Source organism: Phascolarctos cinereus, unplaced genomic scaffold (assembly GCF_003287225.1).
Source record: "Phascolarctos cinereus isolate Bilbo 61053 unplaced genomic scaffold, phaCin_HiC Scaffold_7;HRSCAF=346, whole genome shotgun sequence".
NCBI classification, from domain to species: Eukaryota; Metazoa; Chordata; class Mammalia; order Diprotodontia; family Phascolarctidae; genus Phascolarctos; species Phascolarctos cinereus.
Genome location: NW_027556180.1, coordinates 120,430,010 through 120,456,191, shown reverse-complemented (window position 1 = coordinate 120,456,191; position 26,182 = coordinate 120,430,010). Strand labels below are relative to the sequence as shown.

At 35.6% G+C, this 26,182-nt stretch overlaps 1 protein-coding gene across 4 annotated transcripts in view; it reads right to left on the bottom strand.

The window, feature by feature from the left end:
* UCHL3 (ubiquitin C-terminal hydrolase L3) overlaps nt 1-9,590 on the bottom strand; it is a 61,036-nt gene extending 51,446 nt beyond the window's left edge. For all 4 annotated transcript variants that reach the window (XM_020992458.2, XM_020992460.2, XM_020992459.2 and 1 more), the window contains exons 1-2: nt 9,462-9,590; nt 379-535 (exon numbers count right to left, since the gene is read on the bottom strand). In XM_020992458.2, coding sequence (XP_020848117.2) covers nt 379-535; nt 9,462-9,536 — 232 coding nt within the window. In that variant the 5' untranslated portion in view covers nt 9,537-9,590. The remainder of the gene's footprint in view (nt 1-378; nt 536-9,461) is intronic.
* Between the last annotated feature and the right edge of the window lie 16,592 nt (nt 9,591-26,182).

Genomic DNA, 26,182 nt, shown 5'->3' with positions numbered 1-26,182 from the left:
TGTCTGAGGCTAGATTTGAACTCAGGTCTTCCTGACTCCAAGGCCAGAGCTCTAGTTGCCCCAGTAAATCTGACATATCACCTTTTTTATGTCATTTAGAACAGTGCCTGGTACAGAGTATATGCTTAATAAATACTTATTCCCTTCCTTTCCTCGTTATACTGTTCTTTTGAAAGGATATGTTTATCTGTAGAACATTAGGAAGGAAAAAATAAAGCTATATTCAAGCACTGACTTCCCTTTGGCAAAAAGATGACAGAAAAAATAGCTTGTTCTAGCTAACCATAGTTCTAAGTTAGAGTAAGAGCACCACCTACTGTCCAAAGCAATCAATTTAAAACTACAAAGAAAAAATACCAGGAGCGAGAAATTATTTACCAAAATTCATCTTGTCTTTGTTGTTAGCAATGGCATGGATCAGCCCAATTGTTCCACAGGCATTACTGATGGTTTGCTTCATGAAATATACTGATTCTGTGACATCTTGTCCTTCTGATTTTATTTTTTCTTCCTCTTCTATTCTGAATACTTCATACTATTTTGTTTTTTAAAAAGAGGAAAAAAGGTCAACATTCTGTAGGTGGAAAACAAACAATATTACATTCATATATTAAACACAGAAATTCACCAGTTATTTATATGGCATGGATTAATAATTTCTTGAAACAAAATTAAGACTAAATCCTTTATTACACTCAAAATGTCAATAAACAGGCTAAAGGAAAGCTATATTAAACTTATTTTTTAAAAAAAGACTCAAAAATTCACATGAACTTTTAAAGTAGTTAAAGTTTAAAGTTAAAAGTCAGTCTTCATAGGAATAATCTAAAAATGAAATATAGGTTAATCTCTACTGCACAGTTCAGGAACCTCTTTATTCCTAGTTCACTTGTAAAGCTAAGCAAAGGCCTAACATGCTGCTAGCAGGTGACAGGAGGGAAAGTTAGCAGAAGACAGAAAAGGAGAAAAAAAGAAAGTAGAAGAGAGAAATTGAGGTACATATGGTAGAGAGTGAAATAACGTCATCACCACCTGGCTCTGGTGCCCCTCAGCTGCCAAATACCATTGACTATATACACCAGTCTAAAATGGAGAAAATCTGAAATGCTGATGTTAAACTTATCCTGCATTAACTTGCTTTGTCCACTCAACTGCTACTTCAAGCAAACTACAGAGAAGAAGAAAGGAAGGAAAAAAGCATTTATTAAGTACATAATATGTACCAGACACTGTGCTAAGGGCTTCACAAGTATTATATCATTTGATCTTCATAACAATCCTGAGAAGTAGAGGCTATTTTTATCCTCTTTTTACAGCACAGGAGACAGAGGCAGAAAGAAATAAGTGACTGTCCAGGTCAGATGGCTATTAAGTGTCTGAGGTCAAATTTGAATTTAGGTCTTTCTGACTCCAGGCCAATACTCTTTCCACTATGCCACCTAGCTACCAGAGAGTACCTGATATTGAGAGTTTACCTAATTTAATCAAGATATGACTGTGTTATATCCGACCTTCATCTTTTCCCCAAAAATTAGTACAGTACTCTGAAAACAAAACTTAAGAAACATTAGATGAACTAAAGTTGAAATTCCTTGCATATATATAGCCTATTATTGAACGTTATTATTATTATATTGGGCATACATAGAAGAAAAATTTAAATGTTGTGATATTATAATAATAAATGTACGTATATATGTGACTGTTTTTTGATAAATAAAATGTTCTTTTTAAAAGTCAATACCCTTCCTTAACAGGCAGTTTTAAAAGGAATCTAAACTATCAACAACCATATGAAAAACTACTTCCAACCATTAAATACTGTGAATTAAAGCAATTCCAGGGTTCTACTCATACCTATCAGATTTGCAAAGATGATAGACAAGGAAAATGACAAATACTGAAGGGAAGGGGCTACAGGAAAACAGGCCCATTAATGTAGTTGGTGGAACTGTGAATTGGTCCAGACACGCTGGAAAAAAATTTGGAATTGTGCCCCCAAAGCACCAAGCTTTTGGGCTATGATATTATATTGATCCAAAGAGATCCAAAGAGATCAAAGAAAGAGGAAAAGGACCTATATTGCATATACAAAACTATTTATAGCAGCCAAAAACTGGAAACTTAAGGGGGTGCCCACCTATTGGAAAACGGCTAAACAATTATGGTATAGAAATGTTATAAAATGTTGTTCCCTAAGAAATGACAGTTTTGGAGAATAGGCAGGCTTAGATGAAACTTACTGAGAGGAAAGTAATATATATTCTCTCATAACCACAGGACTAGTATCCTATCCCTTTTTCCATAAAAGGTAGTGAGGCCATCTTTGGGTTCTGATTGGCTTTGGGTTTCTGGTTGGCAGAACAGAAGACAGCAACATGGGGCTCCCAGCTGGCTATGTGAGGATTGGTTGTCAGGCCATGATAGCAACTCAGACAGGGAAGCTTCTCTCAGCTGATCAACTTGAGATTGTTGCCTGCAAAGGCTAAGTAAATTTCTTTTTGTTTAGGGCTGAATCACCTAAAAGTGTCTCATTTTGTTCCAATATTTACCATAAACTACCAGAGAACTGGCCCGAGTTAGTCTTAGCCCAGAACAATAGAATGCCTACTTCAGGATCCTAAATGATACTTAAGAAAAATACTTTTATTGAAGAATTTTCTTAAGTTGAAAAATTATACAAGTCAAATGACAAAAACTGTCAATGATTGGGATTTCAAAATGTTCCAAGTGCTCCAATCATCCTAATTTGGGATCAACGTAATATGAATGGTGAAACTAACTTCAGAACTAACTGAAATTTTTCAAAATCTTAACACTAAGGAAATGAAAAGTATTTCAATTGACTTACTTCCTTGTTTATGTTCACAAAAATTCCCAACAAAGTTCTTTTAAAACTAAGTCTAAGAAAATAACGCACAGGGGCTTATGGAAAATTAAAAATTTTAATAATGATTAAAAACTAATGTGAAATACTCCCTTCAAAGTTAAACTCTAAGAGTTATTTAGATTTGATAGGCTATTTTCCAGTCACAATGACTCCTTACTAAGTCAGTAAATTGTCTATAATTAATGAGGCAGATTTTCTTTAGATGAACACATATAGCAAATTGTCTTAATGTTTCCAGTCTCTAAAATTCAAAATATCCCTATTAAAATCTCTTAAAACTAGAATAGAAATATTTTCTATACTGATCAGAATAATAATAAAAGCCAATTAGAAACATCAATTGCATTAGGAGTAGTAAAGAAGATTATTTGGAGATAATGTCTACTTTATTCAAACCAAGATTTCTGAATTCCATTAACAGGGGCTCTGGTAGGGAGCCATGTTCTGCTCCATAAAAGTAGTCTCCTCATGTCTTGTTATGACTCAAAGGGCTCAAGGCTCAGGCTGCTGACATCACTTCTTAGTTTCCTAAATTCAAAGCAGTCACAAGAATCCTGCTCCAGGTGTTCTCCAATGTGTGACTGGTGGAAAACAATTGGCAGCTGAGACAAGTGAGCTTCACTGGGCTGAATCAACAAGGTGTCCTTTGCTGCATAACCTTATCAGATATCTTTCCCCTGCCATAGGTAAGTAAATCTTCCATTAACTGTTGAAAGATCTGAGCGTCTGTCTCATTTTGTTCCAAAATGGAACATAAACTACCAGAGGACTGGTCAAGCCCAGAACAATTGGTATGGTCATGCATAGAATGATAGAAATGAATGATATTGCTGAAGTAGAGCATGGGCAATGCAGAGGAAGATGACCCAGAACTAGCCTTAAGTGTTTTCCAAACCCCTACAGAAAAAAGAAAAAGCACTTCATCAGAGGCTTGTTATGGGGTAAAGACTTTGTATTCCTTCCCTGACCATCACTAACAAGGCTCCCAGGGAAGTCCCGGCTGAGCACCAAAGAACACTAAGTGGGTGGTGGTACAGGACAATCCTCCATGGCCTGTGATCCCGAGGATCAGTGACCTTTGCTATGAGCCCTTGCTACAGCCTGAATTCAAATCTGCCTGGGCAAGTCACTTAACCCTATTTGCCTTAGTTTCCTCATCTGTAAAGGAGCTGAAGAAGAAAATGGCAAACCATTGCAATATCTTTGCCAAGAAAACCCCAAATGGGGTCATAAAGAGTTGACACCACTGAAACGACTGAACGACTCCGTCTGAGGAACTATGTTAAGCACCTTGGATATATACACACACTCGGATATGTACATGTATACACATATACCTATACACACACATTCATATGTGTATAAATACATATATAAATATATGTATATATAAATAATTATATATACATATAAAAGAAAGAGATTCTGCATTCAACCAACTTAAATCTTACAGTTCAATGTAATTCCTAAATGTAGGGCCCAGAACTGAACACAATACTCTGCCAAGACCTAACAAGGGCAGAGTACAACAGGTCTGTCATCTCCTTCGTCCTGGAATCCGTGTCCCTCACATCACACAAGCTTTTTTAGCTTCCATACCACTGTGGACTCACTGAGCTTGCAGTGTACAACACCCCCATCTTTTTCAGACGAGTTACTTTTTCCTCCATAGTGTACTTGTAAAGTCAATCCTTTAAATCCAACTATGTGTTTATCTCTATTGAATTTTTACTTTCTTTTACCTATTATGTTCATTTTTTATATTTGCTTTGACAAGGTGGTGGTCTGACTATACACAGAAGGCTGATCCAGGAAGAAATCTATCAGTAAAGAGTCACTTCCTATCTTTCAAAATATAAGCAAGTTCATTTTCTGTGATGTTGTCAGTGTTTACCATGTTGAGCACTGTATAGGCATGAAGCTCTGCATCACCTATAAGACTTTGACCCTTCTCCTGACCCATATTTTCCAATGCATGTTTTTGCCGCCTTTACTTAAAATATTCACATCTTTGCATTAAAATCACATAGTATCAAAGTATGTTTTACTTAATTTGGAGGTCTTATCAAATTCTTAATAGGATTTCTCTACCTCTTCATCCTCTGAAACATAATTAACACACAAATTGTAATCACCTTCATGGTGGTCTTGCAAATACTTAGCACTATAATATTAGATGACTAAAAAGTCCAAGAAATGATGTTTCTTATCACACTTGGACATACAGTAAAAATAAATGCCACCAACTCCTTTGTTTACCCCTTCAAAGAGGAGCTTGTGATCATTTAGATGCTCTTGTTGGTGGATGATCTGGTGTTGACTGCTAAACTGTCTTCAGGAAATTGCAAAGCTTCCTTAATGCTGAAATTTTCTCTCTAAAACAAAAAATCGATCTTTTTAAATATTTTTTTCTGACAGTGAGTATTTTTAAGTATTTAAGTATTTAAGTATTTTTTTCTGAACATTGTAGTCTCCAAAGAACTGAAACCAAGGCTTACCCCAAGAGAAATGAAGAGGTGTAGAATAAGTATGAGCCAAGAAATTATGAAGAAGAAGTAGAATAAAGGATGTCATCAAAGAAATTCAAGTGAAAATTAATAAAACAGGTCCCATGGCAAGCACAAAGGTTAGCCAAAAGCCCGTGTGTTCTGTTGGCATCCTTGAGATGTCAAGAGAAGGTGACAAACTGCTGCATCACTAGGTGGAGGCTCTGTGGTGACTTTATGACATATTATGGACAACAGCTGTGCAGATGGGCAGGCATAAACAGATTGTGATCTCTAACTCTGGAGGGAATAACCTCACCAATAAGATCACAGATATAGCTGAGCATATTTTATATTTTATTAGGCTCAATGTTCTGGCCTGTCAAGATCTTTCAGGATTCTAGCATTCAGTGTAATAGCTATCCCTCTCTGCCTTATGACCTCTGGTCACCTGATAAGTATATCATCTAAGCCTTATCCAAGAAACTGATAAAAACATGATGTAGTACAGGGCCATTCCACTAGAGATATTCTTCCAAGTCAACATCACATCACTGACATTCTACCTGTTCTAAAACAACAAACTGTATTACTGTCTAGCCCATATCTTTCCACCTTTTGTATAAAAGGAACATGAAAATAAGTGCAAATTATTAAGCATATTAAATACACCAAATCAAATGCAAATTGTTAAGAATATTAAATGACACACCAAATCATTAATAACTTGAGAAGTTATATAAACAACATGAAGCTTCATCTCATGACCATATTAGCAAAGGTGACAAAAGATTAAAATGGTAAATGTTGAAGGACCTATGGGAAGACAGACACACTAATGTACTATCAATGCAAGAGCTCTGGAAAACAATTTGGAACTATCCTAGAAGTCACTGAATTATAACTACTTTTTAAGCTACTGATGCCCCCTCAAGAGGCTTAAAAACAGAAAGATCTATTTTATTAAAAAAAATTTGTAGCTCAACTTTTGTAGTAACAAAGAAATGGAAACTAACGGGTAAGGATCAACTGGGCAATATCTGAACAAAGGGTGCTATATGAATATATTCGAACAGCAAGATAAAGTAAATATCAGGGGGCAGCGAGGTGGCGCAGTGGATAGAGCACGGCCCTGGAGTCAGGAGCACCTGAGTTCAAATCTGGCCTCAGACACTTGACACTTACTAGCTTTTGACCCCAGGCAAGTCACTTAATCCCATTGCCTAGCCAAAAAAAACAAACCAAAACAAAACAAAACCAAATACAAAAAAACTTGGGAAGACTTTATGAACTAATGCAAAGTGAAATAAGCAGACAAAAAGAAAATTTATTCAATGACCACACAACATGAAGGAAAACAACACTGTAAGACATGAGAACTTTGATGAATGACCAATTGTGGATTCAAAGGACTGACAGTGAAATGAACCTCTCAACTCTTTGCACAACAGACAGGAAACTAGGTACAGAGCGAGACACATACATCGTCAGACACTTCATTGTTATGAGGAAACTTTCTATTGTTCAAAAAGGGCAAATCATCGAATAATGATAGCACTTTTTAACAACAACAACAAAAAAGCATAAAACATTTTTAAACAGAACAAGAAAATTTACCAAATACTTCACTAAAATTTCATAAACTCTACTCAGAATTTCTCGGAAGTACCACTTAAGTAACACTATCAAAAAAAGAAAAAAGGTTAGTCTAGCATGATTTGATTTCTTGTGATTCCCTGCTTCCTTTTTCACATGTCCAATAGCCATCTCTTTAATATAGTCTAGAACTTTGCCAAGAACCAGAGTATGATCTATAATGATCTATAGTTTGTAGATTCTACTTTCTTTTCTTTCCTTTTCTAAAAATCAGTAAAACTTCTGCCTTTCTCTGCAGTTCTTCAGTGCTCGTCCCATTCTCCATTCTCTTTCAAAAACCACTGACAGTGACTAAACTGTCAGTGATATTCACCAATTGTTTCAGTACCACACAGTACGTATGTATAGTTCATCCGGGACAACTTGTGCAAAGAACTCTTTTTCCTCTTGCTTGTTACACGTACTTTGTGCATTTATATCTAGACATTTGTGTTTTACTCCAAGTATCTTTCTTGGACACTCTCTCATGTCAACATCTGGATTTCTCCATTCCTATTCTTTTACTGTTGCTAATCTCTGTGAAGCAGTGAAAAATTTAGGGGCTACAGATCACTTTTTTTTCCCTCACAATTATTTTTCAGTGAAATCAGTGATCTATCAAATTCTAAGAAACAACAAAAAGAAATAGCAGTTTCAGTTTAGTTCTTTAAAGAACTGTGTTTTCCTTTAGATGTGGACAATTTACTTTCTTAATGCCAAGAATCTTCTCAAAGGCCAGATCATTCATCAGATTGCACTCAAGAAATAAACTACATGTGTGTAATGATCTCTAAAATCCAGACTTCACATATCCTTGATCTCCTCCACCTACACTTCTGCCCACAAAAATAGCCACACCTTGATATCTCTCACAACTACTCTACCTTCAAGGTCTAGAACTCTAACATTCTCCTGTCTGACCACAACTACCCATCCCTTCTGCCACTCTGTCTTGCTTTTACCCTCACTATGAACACCAATTCTTTGACCTTGCCATCGACTTTTATATAGGACCAATTTTGATTTCACTTCCATTTCCTATCCAATATGATCCCCACAGTTAGACATCTCATAATGTTCTTTCTAAAATTTTTATTCTATTATATACTGCCCCCCCTTACACAGCCACAAATCCTGATGAAGCCTACTGTCTATTTACTCTGATCCTCAGTGGTTCAACAGTTCACTGGAACTTCACTGGAAAAAGTCAGAAAATCAAGCCAAATGCCCCTATTACAAATGAATGCTACATACCTAAACTTTTCAGTAATCCTTTCTTCTTCAGTAGACTTTATCAAGCCCTACAGCAATATTCCAAACTTTTTCTCAAATCAACAGTTACACTGATTCTCCACTTCTGAAAACCAGATCATCTGCTTTTACCTTACTCTCTCTATAGATGACCCTACCTCCTACTTTACTGAAAAGATTAAGGTGAATTCCTTCAAATTCCATTATCTCCACCTCAACATTTCTCTGTATTCCTCTGCAGAGAAAAGCTTCTTGCTTCTTTTCCAAGACTAACCCCACCATATATGTTAATTCCAACCTCTCCAGGACTTTGGCCAATTCTTATCTTCATAATTCTTCAATCTCTTGCAATCTGGATACCACCACCACTCCAATGAAACCACTTTCAAAAGTCACCAATGATCTCTCAATCAAAATAAAAATCAAAGGCCTTTTCTTGGTCCTCATCCTCCTTGACCCTACTCCTTTCTCTTGATTCTCCTACTTTGGATTGTTTCCTATCAGCACATATCTTGGTTAAATACAGTATGGAATACTTTATAAAAAATTGAACACAGATTTGAAATTTATATGATTACAATTTTACATACGATGAAAATGACCCAGAAGTTAATAAACTCTTTGAGCCCTAGGCAACTCTCTAAGATTTTATGTTGCAGAGAAGGTATCAACCTGCATAGGTAATTTCCTCAACTAGGTATTCCCCATGCCAGGGAAACAATAGGTCTAACTAGCCCCACGAGGGCTGATCCTAATGCTGAACTATAAATGTCAATATCAGGATCTGAAAATCCTATTTGATCAATTAAACTATTTTTTTCAGATGTCCTAATAATAATAATAATAATGATAGCTGAAATTTACATAGTATTTTAAAGTTTACAAAGCATTTTATATGCATTCACTTATTTAATGGTCCAACTCTATGAGTTATTACAGGTTATTATGCACACTTTGCAGACTGAAAAACTGAGGATGAGTAATTTGACTATGGTTACAAAGCTAATAAGTATCAGAGGAAGTACCTGAATCCAAATCTTCCTGATTTCAGGTTCCCATTCTATCCACTATAAAATCTGCCTCTCAGAAGGACATGCTAACTGCTAATTTTAGGAAAACAAATGATATCTATTTCAAAAAAAACCATAGTTTTAATTTCACAATAAAAAAAAAGAATTTTTGTCTTAGCAAACATTTACCTTTTCTGTAATTGGAAAGAGAAGCAATACTGCACAAACTGGTCGTGGCACCATGCTAAGGAGTTCAGGTTCCATACCATACACATCAACAAATTGCCAGCTGGGATGCAGACCTAATTGTTTAAGAAACTAGTAAAAAAGAAAAATAAATTAGGTTACTAATAGGAAAATCTTCAAATAAGCACTTAAAATTTTAAGCATTGCATATGACAGAAACAGCTTCACACATTATACTATTTCACCAAAGATGAGCTAGATGGACACAAATCAAAATCAATTTTCACCATTAACAACAACAAACATTGTGTTCTGCATCACCCTTTTCTGAATCCACGCTTTAAATTATACTTGAAACCTAACTAACAAGCTTTTCTCCCTAGAACTAATAACTTGTAAATTGGCCTTAAGTTATTGTGATAGTAATCTGTTAGGTTTTTTCCTTCTCAAAATAAAGAAAATAAAAACAAACTAAATTTTCATAAGTATTTACATTCCAAAAAAAGAAGGCAGTGCGTTATAGTGGAAAGAGAACTGGACTGGGAAAAGCAAGAAGAAAGAGGTTCTTGTCTCAGCTCTGATGTGAACCAGTTGGCTCACCTGTGACAAATCACTGAACTTCTCCGGATCTTAGTTTTCTCATCTGTCAAATGAGAAGTGTATATACTGGGCATATGTACAAAGATGGAAAGTTCCCACAAATACAAAAAAAATTATAGCAACACTTTATGTGGTAGCAAATAATTGGAAACCATGTGGGTTTCCAACAACTGGGTAATGATGGACAAACTGTAATAATACGAATACAATGGATGTTACTGCACCTTAAGAAACAATGAATATGAATTCAAAGAAACATGTAAAAACTGATGTATAAATAGAACCAGAGAAATAATATGTAAAATAACTACAGTAATGTAAATAAAAAGAACAATAAAACGAAACTAAACATTACATAATTATCATGACCAACTTTCACCCCAGATGATTAATGAACCTTCCTCCTTTTTTTGCTGGAGAGGTGATATGCATTGTTACATACTCTGTTAAATCTGGTCAATGTGATGGGTTTTATTTAACTGATTTTTTTCTTTGCTTCAAAGAAGGACTAATGGGTATGGTGCAAGAGAGGGAATATACCCAGAAATGCCTGTGATGTAAAGACAAAAGGCTTACGTAAAACTTTAAAGAAAAAAAAATAATAAAAATGGTAAGCAAAAAAAAAAAAGGTTCTCTTCCAAATCTAAATAAAACAAGATGCTTTTCCAATACTTTGGAATTCAATGACATTTAAGTATAAACTCAAAATGTCTAAAACCAATTATCTTCCCCTACACATCAACTACTCCTCCTGACTTCCTTATTTCTGGCAACCCCTCTCAAAACTTTGGAATCATCCTACAATCCTCCTTTCAGTCACCAGCTCTTGTACTAACTTCCCAATGTTTCTAACATCCTACTTTCTCTCAATTCCCACTGCCCCCCCCCACCGCCCCCTTCCCCACTCTGTTCATAACAGGTACTCAATGACTGGGGGTTTTTTTAGGTATAACAATCAACAAGTATTGATTAAGTACCTATCAGATCCAGGTAACAAAAATAATCCAAGATCTACAGACAGAGGAAGTGAAGAACAAGGCTACCACAGTCTCCTGGAAGGGCCAGGTTAAAGGATTTGACATAGATTAGCTAAGAAGTTGGGGGAGAACATTCCAAGTGGGAACAAATTAAATGCACATTCAAAGCACTAAGGAAAAATATGTAAGTCGCATTCTGAGAACAACAAAAATACCTTAAAAAATCACAAAATGCTTTCTTCAAAATCAGCACTGGAAAGTAACTTGATTTCACAGATGAAGACCAAAGAGGTCAAAGGATTCGCCTCAAGTCACAAACTGCATTAGCAACATAGCCAAGCTTTGAAATGGACAAATAATGAGATAGGGATGATCTAAATGGAGTTAGCAATGAGTTATTTTCAATATTGTAATGAATTCTAGGAGGATTAACAAAACTCGAGAAAAAGGATTATGACTATGCAATTATAGAGGTACTAAATGTGGCTAATGGCTGCACACCAAATGAAAAAGGATTTTCAACTTCATCACTTATATTCTAAGGGCAAGCATAACCTTAGGGAAAGACAAGAAAAGAAGCAGACTCTAAGAAATAAAGAGGCAGCACAATTTAATAAAAGGTGGCATTAAAGATAATCCTGGAGGGGTAGAGTTGAGATGGCTGAATAACAGGAAGCAATACAGCCTATCACCTAGCAATACAGCATTGTATCTCCTCTACAAAAATCTGGAAAACATACAAGAGCAGATTCTGATGGGAGAAACCAAGAAAAAAAAATTACAGTGAGTCATTTCTCCAGACTATAGGACCTCAGGGAGATAGAGAGGTCTTTGGACACTGAGGAGGACAGAGTCCGGCCAGGAGCATGTGGAAGAAAGTACTCCAGAACCCAGTGACTGAAAGAAGGCCAAAAATAAGCACCCAGGCAGGAAGAATGGGGCAGAAAGAAATGCTAGGGGATCTCTGAACAAGCACAGAGCACAGGTCTGAGTGCCATCTGGCAGCTTTCTTGACCACTACCAAGTTTCTGATCACAGATCCAAGGCAGAGAACATGGGCCCTAGCTATGCAATGAGTAAGTAAGGAACAAGTTTGAAAGCAAATCATAACTGTGTATCTCTGATCCCAGGAACAGAGGAGGGATTCAGTCTTAGCCTCCAGCTCAGGCTGAAACCTGCAGTAGAATAACCAGGGCAGGAGTCCCAGACCAAAGTGAAGCCTGCAGTGCAGTCACTCTGAATCAACAGAGCTTCCTAGCAGGCTAACAATGGCAGAGTTTAGCACTAGTCTCCTGAAACTCCCAACCAGGGACAAATGATATATCCAAACCCAGGTCAGGAACTTACAGAACTGAGACCAGAAGAGCAGTGAGCAGACCCTACCTTGGATCACATCACTTTAGGAGCACAGAAAGTTTACAGCTCCCTCCTAATCTGAGTTGTGAAAGCAGAAGGTCAAAAGAGGACACAAGTTCAGCCTATACTTCCAGAATTGTGTAAAGTCCAACACTAACATAAAGTCCAAAGCCAAGAAGTAAATCGGAAGAAGAGCAAACAAAAAAGAGACCTAATCATAAAAGGCTATTATTGTGACGAGGAAGCTCATGACACAAACTCAGAAGAAGAGAATTACTCAAAAACATCTACATGCAATGTCTCAAATTAAAGAGAGTTTGGCTACAAGTCCAATAAGAATTCCTATAAGACTTAAAGAAATAGTTTAAAAGGGGCAGTTAGGTAGTGTAGCGGATAGAGCACTGGCCCTGATGTCAGGAGGACCTGAGTTCAAATCCTGACCTCAGACCAAACACTTTATACTTACTTAGCTATGTGACCCTGGGCAAGTCACTTAACCCCAATTGCCAGAAAAAAAGAAAGAGTTTTTAAAAAAAAGAACTAAAAAATGACACTAAAAAACAAATGAAAGTGGTGGAGGAAAAAATAGGGAAAGAAGTAAGAGTTAAGGAAGATAGGAAAAGAGCATTAATAACTTGGAATAAGAGGTATAAAACCTTATTGAAGAAAATAACTCCTTGAAAATTAGAATTGGCCAAGTGGAAGCTAATGACTTCATAAGATATTAGGAAATAAAAAGTCAAAAGACTGAAAAAACAGAAGAAAACATGAAGTACCTGATAGGAAAAACAACAGATGTAGAAATCAGATCAAGGAGAGAGAATTTTAAAATCACTAGACTATCTGAAAACCATAAAAACCAGATATCTTAGAACCAGAAGAAAAAGTAGAAACTGAAAGAATCTACCAGTCACCTTCTGAAAGAAAGCTCAAAATGAAAACTCTTAGGAACATCAGAGCCAAAATCCAGAGCTCCCAGGTCAAGGAAAAAACACTGCAAGCAGCCAAAAAGAAAGAACTATTCATATACTTAGAAACCAGTAAGGATGATGTAAGATTTAGCAGCCACAACCATACAGAAGAGCAGAGGTTGGAATATGATATTCTAGAAGGCAAATGATCTAGGTTTACAACTAAAAATAACTTACTCAGAAAAACTAGGTATAATCCTACAGGGGAAGAAATGGAACTTCAATGAAATACATAGGACTTCTAAATATTCCTGATGAAAATACCCCAGAGCTGAGTAGAAAATCTGACATACAAACGCAGGAGTCAAGAACATAAAAAGGTGAACATGAGAGAGTGAGTAATCATAAGAGACCAAACAAGGTTAAACTGTTTACATTCCTATGTGCAGAGATGATATATGTAGCCTCAGAACTTTATCATCATCAAGCAAGGGTCAAAAAGTCCTTGAGGGGAAGTGTAATTAGAGAGAAAGCCTGACAGTGATTGTTATGTTCTGATAATCTCAAAAGAAGAATGAAAAGTGTAAGGAAGAGGAACAACCTAAGAGAGAGGGTAAGAGAGAGAAAGAATGAAGAAAATTATCTCACATAAATAATGTATACAAGTAGTAGTCTATACAATGAAGAGGAAAGGGGATGGGGGGATGGGGGAGAGGGAGAAAGAAATGAGCTATACTTGAACCTTACTCTCATCTAAACTTTTAAAGGAAAGAAGAAAACACAAATTCACAAAGCTGAGTATAAAAATACATCTTAGCCAACAGGGAAATTGGAGGGAAAGAGTGGAAAATAGGAGGGAAGGTAAATTAATAAAGTAGTCAGAAGTAAAACACTTTTAAAGAGGGACCAGGGAAAAAAGTGGGGGCAGGAGAAGACAGAGGGTAAATTACAGAAGGGATTAGTCAGAAGCATAGCAAACTAGGGGGCAGAGGGAAAAGGCAAGGAAAAATCTAAGAGAATAGAATGGAGGGAAATTTACAATTAGTAGTGCATGTGTAAAGGATGAATTCACCTATAAAATGGAAGCAGTTAACAAAATGGATTAGCAATCAAAATGCAATCATATATTATTTGCAAGAAACACATTTAAAACACACAGATATATATACACCGAGTCAAAATAAAGGGCTAGAGCAGAATCTATTATGCTTCAGCTCAAGTAAAAAAAGGCAGTACAGAAACTAGAGAAAACAATAGCAAAAATAGACCCAATTAAAAGAGATAAGAAGGGAAACTCCATTTTGCTGAAAGGCACCATACATAATGAATATCAATACTAAACAAATATGCACCAAATGACACAGGGTCTAAACTATTAAAGGAAAAGTTTATGAGTTACAAGGAGAAACAAGACAGTAAACTGTAATAGTGAAGAACCTCAATTTACCACTTTCAGACTTACATAAATGTGACTAAATAATAAAAAAAAGACCCTGAACAGAATATTAGAGAAGTTAGTTATGATACACTTCTGAAGAATACAGAATGGTACTAGAAAGGAGTATACCTGTTTCTCAATTGTGCAAGGCATCTTCACAAACACTGTACTAGGACAGAAAAACTTTAAAAATAAATGCAAAAAAAAAAGCAAAAACATGAAATATGTCTTATATTCAGGGACTCTGAAGCAAAGATTAAAAATCATTGGGAAACTAAATAACTTAATCCTAGTCTCAGACACATGACACTTACTAGCTGTGTGACGCTGGGCAAGTCACTTAACCCTGATTGCCTCACCAAAAAGCCAAAAAAAAAAAAAGAAATCAAAGGAACAAGCACAGGCACAAAGGAAACAAAACTATCACTTTTAGCAGATAATATGATGGTTTAGTCAGAGAACCCCAAAGAGCCAATCAAAAAACTAAGTGAAACAATAAACTTAAGCAAAGTTGTAGAATAAAAAATAAACCCACACAAATCACCAGCATTTCTGTATATTACCATCAAAATACAGTAGGAAGAGACAGAGAAATGCCACCTAAAATAATTACAGACAGCATAAAATATTTGGGAATCTACCTGCCATGATACACACAGGAACTAAATGAATACAATTACAAAACTCTTTATACAAATAAAGGCAGATCTAAATAACTGGAGAAAGGTTAATTGCTCAAGGGTAGACCAAGCCAATATAACAAAAATGACAATGCTACTTAAATTATTTTGCTTTTGTTGGTGCTCCTCCAAATCAAACTAACAAAAGATTACTTTGTACAGCTAGAAAATATAATAACAAAATCCATCTGAAGGAAAAAAAATAAGTCAAGAATATCAAGGTCAAGACTATTTCAATATAACGAGGACAAAAGTAGGAAGGAAGAAGGCCTAGCAAATATCAGATCTCAAACTACATTACAATGCTGTAATCATTAAAATAATTTAGTACTGAGTGAGAAAGAGAATTTGATCAGTGGAAAATATTAAATATAAAATACAGAGAAACAAATGAGCACAGTAACCTAGTGTTTGATAAATCAAATATCCCAGCCACTGGGGCAAGAACTCATTATTCAACCAAAAAAATGTTGAGAAAACTGGGAAGTAGTCTGGCAACATCTCACATTACTTACCAAGATAAGCTCCAAATGAGTATATGATTTAGACATAAAAGGTGACATCATGAACAAATTAGAGGAGAATGGAAGAAATTACATGTCAGATCTATGGATAGGGAGTTCATGACCAAACCACAGAGAGGTTCACATGAAATCTGCTCTCCCAAAACAGAGGGTAGATGCTAAATTATTCCTGGCTTTTCTTTCCTCCATCACAAAAGCTAGAAGAAATGGCAACTTCACCTGCAAGGTTCCCATCATTTCCAACCCACCAACCAGTTTCTCTCCCTGTTGGTAACAATCAGATCCAGAAAAGAATTTCCTTTTGTTGATCTTCTACCTTCTGAAAGAAGAAATTGTCATTCATGCAAGACAAGAAATTATAAGCTGTCTTGTTTTGGTCAGAGGGATCTGAGAGATGTCCAGATCAGTGAAATCTCCCTTCGTTTCTATGTCATTCCTTTGTGGAGGGTTTCTAATCTGTTTCCTGAACTAATTCATTTGCTCTTTCTATCTGTGTAGTGTGTAGTATACTCTGATCACAAAATAGCTCGTCTTTCTTCTACGGTTGATCTTGACTGAAATGATTTCCCTTTTCTTTTATTAGCATATGACCATCTTGGTCCATAACTGAGTTTACCATTTAATTCCATGCACCTATTAGCTATTTAAATCTTTAGGAATTCATTGTGTTATTTCTAATATAACTGCTAAGCTGTTTCAGTAGATATTTCCTTTAACATTTTTACCTCTGCTTGTCTTTTTTTTTTTATCTTTGCTTTTAGGTGAGGCAACTGGGGTTAAATGACTTGCCTAGAGTCACACAGCTAGTAAGTGTTATGTGTCTGAGGCCACATTTGAACTCAGGTCCTCTTGACTCCAAAGCTGGAGCTCTATCCACTGTACCACCTAGCTGTCCCAGCCCTGCTCCTCTTGATGCATTAGTTTCAGTGCATCACAGAATCATCTCATTTTCATTTTAAGAGTTGATATTTTTCTTTACCAATAGCTGTAACAAATATACAAAAGGAATCCCTACTGTAACATCATCCTGTCTTTCTCTGCTTGAAGATCTGCAAGAAGGTGGAGCCCACCACTTCTGAGAGTAGTCCATTCCAATTTTGGATAGCTCTGATTAATACAAAATTTTCCTAGATATTGACCTCTTTGAAGCTTCCACCCATTACCCCTGGCTTGGTTCTCTGAACAGAACAAAATGAATCCCTCTTCCGTGTATCAGCCTTTCAAATACTTGAAGACAAGTATTATGTTCCCAGTTGAGTCTTCTCTCCTCCAGGCTAAACATATCTAGTTCTTTCAGCCAACCTTCACGTATCATAGACACAAAGCCTTTCACTATCTGGACACTTTTCAGCTTATCAGTACCCTTCTTGTGCCAAAAACTCATCACAATACTCTGCATGAGGTCTGATGAGGACCACTCTTCTCTATTCCTGGAAGCTATGCCTCTTTAATTCAGTCCAACATCCAATTAGCTCTTTTAACTAAAAAGCATCATAAATACTAAACAGATTTGGGCTAAAAATAAAATAATTTTAATACCTACTCATTTTGGGGGTGGCTATTCTGATATAGCATGGCAAAAAAAAAGTTATCTAACCTATATTCTTGAACTATTTTTTAAAAATAAATTATCAGATCTCTTTGGTAATTATGACTTTATAGTATAATTTGAGATCTGATAGAACAAGTATCCAAGTGCAAGCATTATTTCATTATTTCCTTTAAGATTTTTTCTTTTGAACAATGTGATTATTATTGGTTTATCTTAATATATAAAGCATTGGATTAACATTTAGATCGTATAGAATTAAATCTATAAATCTGTGTAATAGTAAGTACAGAAGATCAAGCAGAAGACTTTCAGATCTGCATTCATAGATCCAGTTTCCTTACTGGAAGTTCCCTACACTAGTGAAATCAAAGGTACAAACAACAACAACAAAATCTCATTTTTGTAACTACTGATTTTCTGCAATTAGCTGAAACATTCAATTTTATTCCAATTTCTCATTCTAAATGTGTCTCTATTGTCTTTGGCAAATTTCCTAAAGACAATATAAATGAGTTATGTTTTTAAATCAACTTGTAATGCTTTTATTTTTATAGCTAGTTAATTCTTTTTCATTAAAGAAAATGTTAATTTTGGTTTTTCCCCACTCAGATTCATGCTTTTTGTTTACACAACCCAAGGTATAATCTATCTTGTATTCACTAGCATTACTCTAATCCTAATGTTCACAATCAAAGGACACAGTGCCTAGAACATAATATATGCTACAAAAACATTAGTTATTATTATGATTGTCATCGTTCATAATTACACTAAGACTCACACACTAACCACTGAACACAATTCTTAAAACTCTACAATTCAAGGTTCTCAAATTTTCAACTTTCTCACCTTTCTAACACCTTTAAATAGGAGTGTCATATAGGGACTACCTAAGCTTTTCACTTCCTTTCCCATTCATCTTCTCAAATTTGCTTCCTGTAGTTAAACATCAAAATAAGCCTTCAATTCTCCTCTATAAGACTGGGAGATAGTTATCAATCTGCTATAATTTAATTTTAATATTAGTTTTTTCCTTTTAAAGGGAAAAATGTTAACTCAGATCTACTTTTCTACTATTCTGATGTCAGCTTCACAAACAATCTAAATATACTTTAATAAAAATATTTATTTATACTAAAGCAACTCTGTCTTATTAAAGAACTACTTGGTATTGATTTGGAAAGGGAAGTGAATGGGCATTTATATGATTCCCTCAAGAGATCTTAAACAGCTTGAGTAAGAATTATTTTTATTATAGTCTTTGTATCCTCAGTGCCTTGCATACTATCTAACAAAAGTAAGCACTGATAAATGCTTATTAAATTGAAATTCTTGAAAATCAATCAACAATCATTTATGAAGGACCTAGTATGTATCAGACACTGGGAAAACAAAGATAAAATTAGTTTAACAGTCCTTGCTCCTTAAGGATCTTATATTCTAATAAGGGAGAAAACATGCACATATATAGGTACATACAAAGCACACATAAAAAATACAGTCAACTGAAGGGTATAGTACTAGCAGTTGGAAGGAAAGGGCTCATGCAGGCAGACTGGTGCTTAAGCAGAGTCTTGAAAGAAACGAGTGATTTGAAGGGTAGAGATAAGGAGGGAGGATATTCCAGGCATAGTAGACAAATCAGTACAAAGACACAGAGATATAAAATAAAACATTACATCTGAGAGACAGCAAGAAAGCCAGTTTTGTTGGGTTATAAAGCGCATGAAAGGGCATAATGGTTAATAAGGCAGGTTGGGGTCAGGTTACAACATGTTCTAAATGCCAAATAGAGATATTTATATTTGATTTTAGAGGCTATAAGGAGCCACTGGAGTTTCCTTGAGGGAAGAGGGTGTGACACAGTCAGACCTGTACTTTTAAGAAAATCATTTTGGAAGGGTCAACGAGGTGGCACAGTGTGGATAGAGCACCTGGTCTGGAGTCAGGAGGATCTGAGTTCATATTTGGCCTCAGACACATAATACTCACTAGCCAGGTGACTCTGGCCAAGTCATTTAACCCCAATTGCCTTACCAAAAAAAAGAAAAGAAAATCATTTTGGTACTTCTGAAGAGGATGAAATAAGAGCGCAAAGATGAGCAGGGGCTGAATAAAGGGGACTGGGAGTAAGTATAGGTGTGGAGAGAAATATTATCCTCTACAGGGTCAGTCATACATGAATACAACTATTAACTACTCTATAAAAATAAAAATAGACTTAAGTAATAGGAGAGATATTAACTGCTCATGGTTAGACTATGACAATATAACAAAACGGCAATGCTAGTGAAATAAATTTACAGATTCAGGGCTATACCAAACATGCCAAACTTTGTGGGACCAGAAAAAAATAATAAAATGCCTGAGTGACATAATTTTTATTTTTCCTTGTTTCATGGATTGTCATGGACAAAGAACGTTAACACCGAGAAGCCAACCCACTAGTGATAAGCCTCTTGGTATTTAGCAAGGCTAATCTGCTGAACAGCAGACACATTCTGCTCTTGACTCTATAATTTAAAGCCTTTCTAGTTTAGCAGAACCTACCATTGCTATTCTTTATTTCCAGGGCCCCTGAGAAACCAGTCACCTCCATGTCACAAAAGGGCAAGAGAGTAGGACTTTTGTGGAGATTGGTCTAGTCCAAGTCAGTAGACTAGCACCTTTCTTTAGAATACACTATATTCTCAGTGAATTTATCTCAGTTATGAAATCATTCTCTTTAACTACTAATTTTTAGACTACAATCTTATTTAATGGACCTCCAAGCTACTCTCGAGACTGCTAAAAGATCATGGAATCATTGTACGTATGTGGGGTTGAAAAGGACCTTAGAGATCAGAGTCTACCTTATATCCCCAATGTTTACTGAGGAAAGTGGGGGCTCAGGTTCAATGAACTGATTTGTTCATAGCTCTACAGTTAGCAAGGGGCAGAGCTGAAACTTGAATTCAGCCCTGCTAGCTTCAATTCTGAAGTTTTCCCACTATGCCATATTGTCTATATAGAGATATTTATGAATTAAGAGATGGGCTCTGGTAGTCCAAAAATTCGTAATAGAGTAAATTTTCATAGATGTTTCAAAATATAAGCACAGAGTAGTAGAGCTGACCTCAGACTTCAAGCTACAAAGAGGGTAGCAAGCTACACTGGTAGAGGGAATTTGTTTAGGAGTTCACTGAACCAAAAAATTACAGGTCTAATCCCTATCTTTATCCCTATTTCTTATATAAAACCAAGCAAGAAATAAACACTTAGAAGTATACCAATTTCACAATGAGCTCAATAACTGATAATGATGAAAGAATCTGACTATGGCATTCATCATCACAGACACGGAAAGGTAATGAGAATAAGGTAAAGGAAAATAGGCACAGAAGTGAAACCCTAGTGTTACATTACCTACTTTTCTCATAAGATTAAGATTATACCAACAAACCTGAAATAAAGGATTTGGGTGTTTCTCTCTGAAGAGTCAAGTATACTCACATAATTAAATGAAATCTTGCAAAAGAAAGAAAACAGGATACTCTGATCTATTAAGTAAAGCTATGTATTCATGACATATAATTAACAAATTCTGTAGATTAAAATATTCATATGTAGATTCTAGTTGCAATGTGGCATAGCAGAAAGAGCACTGGACTGCGGATAATAAGTCCTGAGATTTGGTCCTAATTCTGACATTAAATATGTAAATTCAGGCAAATCAGTATCTTTGGGCCTCTACTTTTTTCATTTACAATATAAGAGATTTGCACTAGAAGTTAACCTTCCAGATCTAAAAATGACTCTATTAGGGTAACACCCAAGTACCTGTAATACAATTCAGTAGTTAAAATGCTTTAAGAAAACTTGTCTGGTAAAATAGTCATAAATTAGCCAAAAAATAAACAGCCTTGCAACATAAAAGAAACTATATTAGCATCAAAAACTAAGGGCATGGGATCACTTTTCAAAGCCCCCGATGAAGAATTCAGTATCAATAAAAAACTAGCACCTATTGACTAAGAAGATGGCAAGTTTGAAATTAAGCAGTTTGAGTCAACTGATTAGGTTGTAAGCTTTTTCTAGGAGTCTGGCTGTGAAAACAAAAAGAGACATAGAGGATGACAGGTTGAATGGAAGGCATGATCAAATGAGAGTGTTTTAAGAATGAGGAAAACCTAGGCATTTGTAGGTAGCAGAGAACGATCAATAAACTAGGGGAGATTTTTTAAAAAATGAATTATGCCTTAAGTTTGACATTATTTATTCATCACTTACAAATTAAACATATCAAAAGATAGATGCTGGGCAATTTTTTTCCTCCAACCGTTTTGGCCTAGTTAGGATATATTTTTAGGGTAGTACGGTAAAATTTCTGGCTTTAGACCAATCTTTATTATGTCTGATAAATTAGGTTTCTTAGAGATTTAAAATTAAATAAAAGTTAGTTAAATTTTAAGTAGTTTTAGAGAAAGAATACTAACAGTTAGAAGTCATCAGTATCTTCAGAAACTCATCGTCCTGCAAGGTCACATCAATTCTGAAACATTTCCTCAGTCTGTCTTACTGGGGCCCTCTCTCTCAGAGAGCTCCTTCCAGAGCAAACACCTTCTCATTTCCCACCTGGAGGCAAGACTTCATGATGCCCCGCCCCACCCCCTTCTCTCTACTTTCCCCTCCGTTTCTTTTTATGTGTTGTCTTCCCCTATTAGATTGTGAGTGCCTTAAGGGAAGGGGCTATCTTTTACCTTTCTTTGTATTCTCAGTGCTCAGTACAGCGCCCAGCACAAAGTAAGCATTTAATAAATATTTATTGACTGACTGACAAGGTAAACTACAGCAGAACTCCACATTAGAACACTTGTTTAGCAGTAAAACCTTGTTAAAATTAGAAAACAATCTATACTGGATGAAACTGGCACACTTGTGTGACTTTCTCCATCCGTAGTCAGCAGCACAGAAGTAGCAGAGGAAGCAGATGGTGGGTTAATCCTAGGCCAAGGTTTAGCAAGACATAAGCAATAACAGGACAATGGTGCAAGGAATTTGAGAGTTGAGGACAATAAATGTTCACATTGCTTAATTACAGATTAAAAGGAGGAAAGTGAGAATAGAGCAGATGTGATGGTCTGGGAAAGGGAAGGGAGGGGAGTAGGCAGAGAGTGGTCTAGACTATGACTGGCGATCATAATGAGAATGAAAAACAGGTTTAGGAGGGATGAAGCACAGATAAAGATATAAAGATAGGAGGCTGCAGTCTATTCTCAATCATATAAATAGAAGACTTATAAGTGATGTTCAGATCAAGGGTCTGACCATCCCTTTGTGTGGCTGAAGTAGCGTGAAGATCACTGGAGTTGAGAAGATGGGAGATCAGAGTGTTTATGAGGACATCAACATTAATACTGAAGTCCCCAAGTAGAAAAGTAGCAATTGAACTGCAGAACAAAGTACAACACCCACTTCTGGTAAGTGCATAGAAGCGCGAATACATATACACACATACACACATACACACACACACAGAGTAGAAAATATAAGAATGGACCTTTCTTTAAAATAATGTGTGTGTGTGTGTGTGCGTGCGTGTGTGTGTATCAAGAGCTAACGTTATATATAATGGGGATAAACTAGAATCATTTCCAATAAAATTAGGATGTGAAAAAAGGATGTCTATTGTCATCAATTCTATTTGACATAGTACTAGAAATGCTTACTATAGCAATAAGACAAGAAAAAGAAACTGGAGAACTAAGTATAAAGAAGAAACAAAATTTTCACTTTCTGCGTTTGATATGATTCGTATACTTAAAAATCCTAGAGAGTCAACTAAAAAATTAATTGAAGTTAACTTCAGCACACTTGTAGGACAGAAAATAAACCATATAATTATCAGCATTTCCATAAAATACCCAGCAGGAGAAAGAAAGAGAAATACTATTTTGTAAAAATACTGGGTGTAAAAAATGTGGATATCTACCTACCAATAACTGGAAAAATAGTAATTGCTCATACGTAGGAGTCGTCAATGTAATAAAATGACAATACTAACTAAAATGAGGGGATGTTTCATCAGTCATGGAATGGAGAAACAAAATGAGGTACATAAATGTGAAGAAATACTAGCACACTATAAGAAATGAGGGGAAAAGATGATTTCAAAGAGACATGAAAAGACCGGTATAACTAATCAAGAATAAAGTAAGCAGAAGGGCAGCTATGTGGCATAGTGGATAAAGTGTTGGGCCTGGGCCCTGGAGTTAGAAAGACCTAAGTTTAAATCCAGCCCCAGGCATTTACTAGCTGTATGACCCTGGGCAAGTCACTTCACCCTGTTTGCCTCAGTTTCCTCATCTGTAAAATGAGCTGAAGAAGGAAATGGCAAATCCACTCCAGCATTTTTGCCAAAAAAACACCAAATGGTGTCGTGAAGAGCTGGACATGACTGAAATAACTGAACAACAACAAAGTAGAAGTACAATTTATGCTATAACATCCATATTATAAAAACGAACCATTTTGAAGACTTGATGAAGAATGAAATGAGCAGAACAGAGGAACAATTTATATAACAATATTGTAAATACAAACAACTGTAAAGTTGTTTAACTTTGATTAATAAACTATGATTAGATTTGTAACTATGATTAACACATGGCCATCCATGATACCAGAGGAATGATAAAGCATGTTATTTATCTCCTGACAGAGAGGTGATGGATTTATGGTGGGGTGCAGAATGAGACACTTTTTGAATATGGACAATGAGGGAATTTTTTTTTACTTGACCATGCATATTTGTTAAAAGGATTTTTTTAAAACAATTGGGTGGGAAAATGATAAAACTTTAATTTAAAAAAAAAACCCAGATACTGAACACCCTGAGATAGAGGGAGAATAACCTATGGTCAGTAAGTAACTGCCACCAGGATCTGGGTTGTAAATAAGCAAAAAGCACAAAAGAAAGGCATTTTCTGAATCTTTCAACTGTGTGACTAAAATGAGGCATGCTAAAGAATAGCATTTTCAAAGGCTGCCTGTTATCCTCTCATACATCACCAGGATGCCCTCAATATGCGCATAGATTATTCTCAAAGATTTTACTGAGATAGTTAAGCATACATATATTTGATAGTTACTGGTGCTTTTATAAATCACTATTTTCAGCAATGTCTGTGATACTTTCTAAGTATTTGGTATACTTCCCCTCTTTCAGAAAGCTTAAGAATCAATCTTCCAAACCCCAAATTGTATCACCTCAAGTACAGAAATGTTCTATATTTTCCAATCCAGCTGCTATTCCCGCCATTTCTACTTCCTCATGCAGCACAACAGCTAATTGCTCAAATGAGTTGACTCAAATGAGATTGTTTATAGATGATACTTAGAAAGGACAACTAACACACTAGATGATATACTAAGAATTCAAAAAAAATCATAATGAAAGCCTTTTTCCAATAGATCAAAGGATATGGAAAAAAAGAACTACAAATTACTTTATCACCATAAGAATGTTCTATTATCACTAATAATAAGAGAAATGCAAATAAAAAACTCTTAGTTAGACATTACAACCAGGAAATTGACAGAGATGATAAAAGATGAGAATATAGTCTTCTCTGAAAGAAAGGCATGCTAATAAATGGTTCAACAATTCTGCAATGCAATCCAAAATTACATGACGGAAATAATTAAAATGTTCATACACTCTGACCCAGAGATACTATTGCTGAATATATACCAAAAGGAAGTCAAAGATTTAAAGGTACCACATCCATCAAAAAATTTCAACAGCACTTTTGGTACTAACAAAAAAGTGGAAACAAAGTAGATGTCCAATGGCATCAAAAGGAGGGCAACCAGGCTGGTGGAGGGCCTCAAGTCCATGACATATGAGGATCATTTTAAAGAACTGGAGCTATTTTGCTAGGATAAGAGAAGACTGAGAAAGAAGGTACATAAAAGTTGTTTTCAAGTACGTAAAGAGGTGTAAAAAGGAAGAAAAATTACACTTTTTAGTTTTGGGCCCAGAGGGCATGGGGAAAAGTTATAAAGAAGCAAACTTAGATTTGACATATGAGAAACTTTCCTAATAAATGGAGGTATTTAAAAGCAGACTATTGCCTGAGGAGTTGTAGGGTCCCCCTCACTGGAGTTCTGAAAGCAAAGGCCAGATGATACTGAACTGGGTATATTATAAAGGAATATCTTTCTCAAATATGGAGTAGACTAGATACCTACTGAAGTGACATTCAAATTCTTTGTTGTAATGATCTTGGCAAATGTTTTCCATTGTTATTTTGTTTTGTTTTCCTTCTTCTGTAAATACTCTCTTGATAATTTGGCTTTGTTTTGTCATTTGCCAGGCTTTCTATATGCTGTTTTTTTCCCCTTTACCCACTAAATTATTAAAGTTTAAACACTGCACAAAGATTTCATTAAGCCCATGTGTTGTTGTCCTTTAGGGTTCAAGGACAGGCAAGGCCATATCTTGTAAAAAGTTATTGCAGTTAATATTTACTCTTATGTGATCACACCAGTCGCTTCATCTATCAGAGAAGAATCAAAGAACAGCTGTTTCACTTTAGCACAAGGTATTATCAGACCAAAATGACAAGTAAAGAACAAAGTTAGGTTAGGATAAAGTAATAAAAATTTAATTTTTTGTCCTCCTTTCCTTAAATCCGCTCAGGTG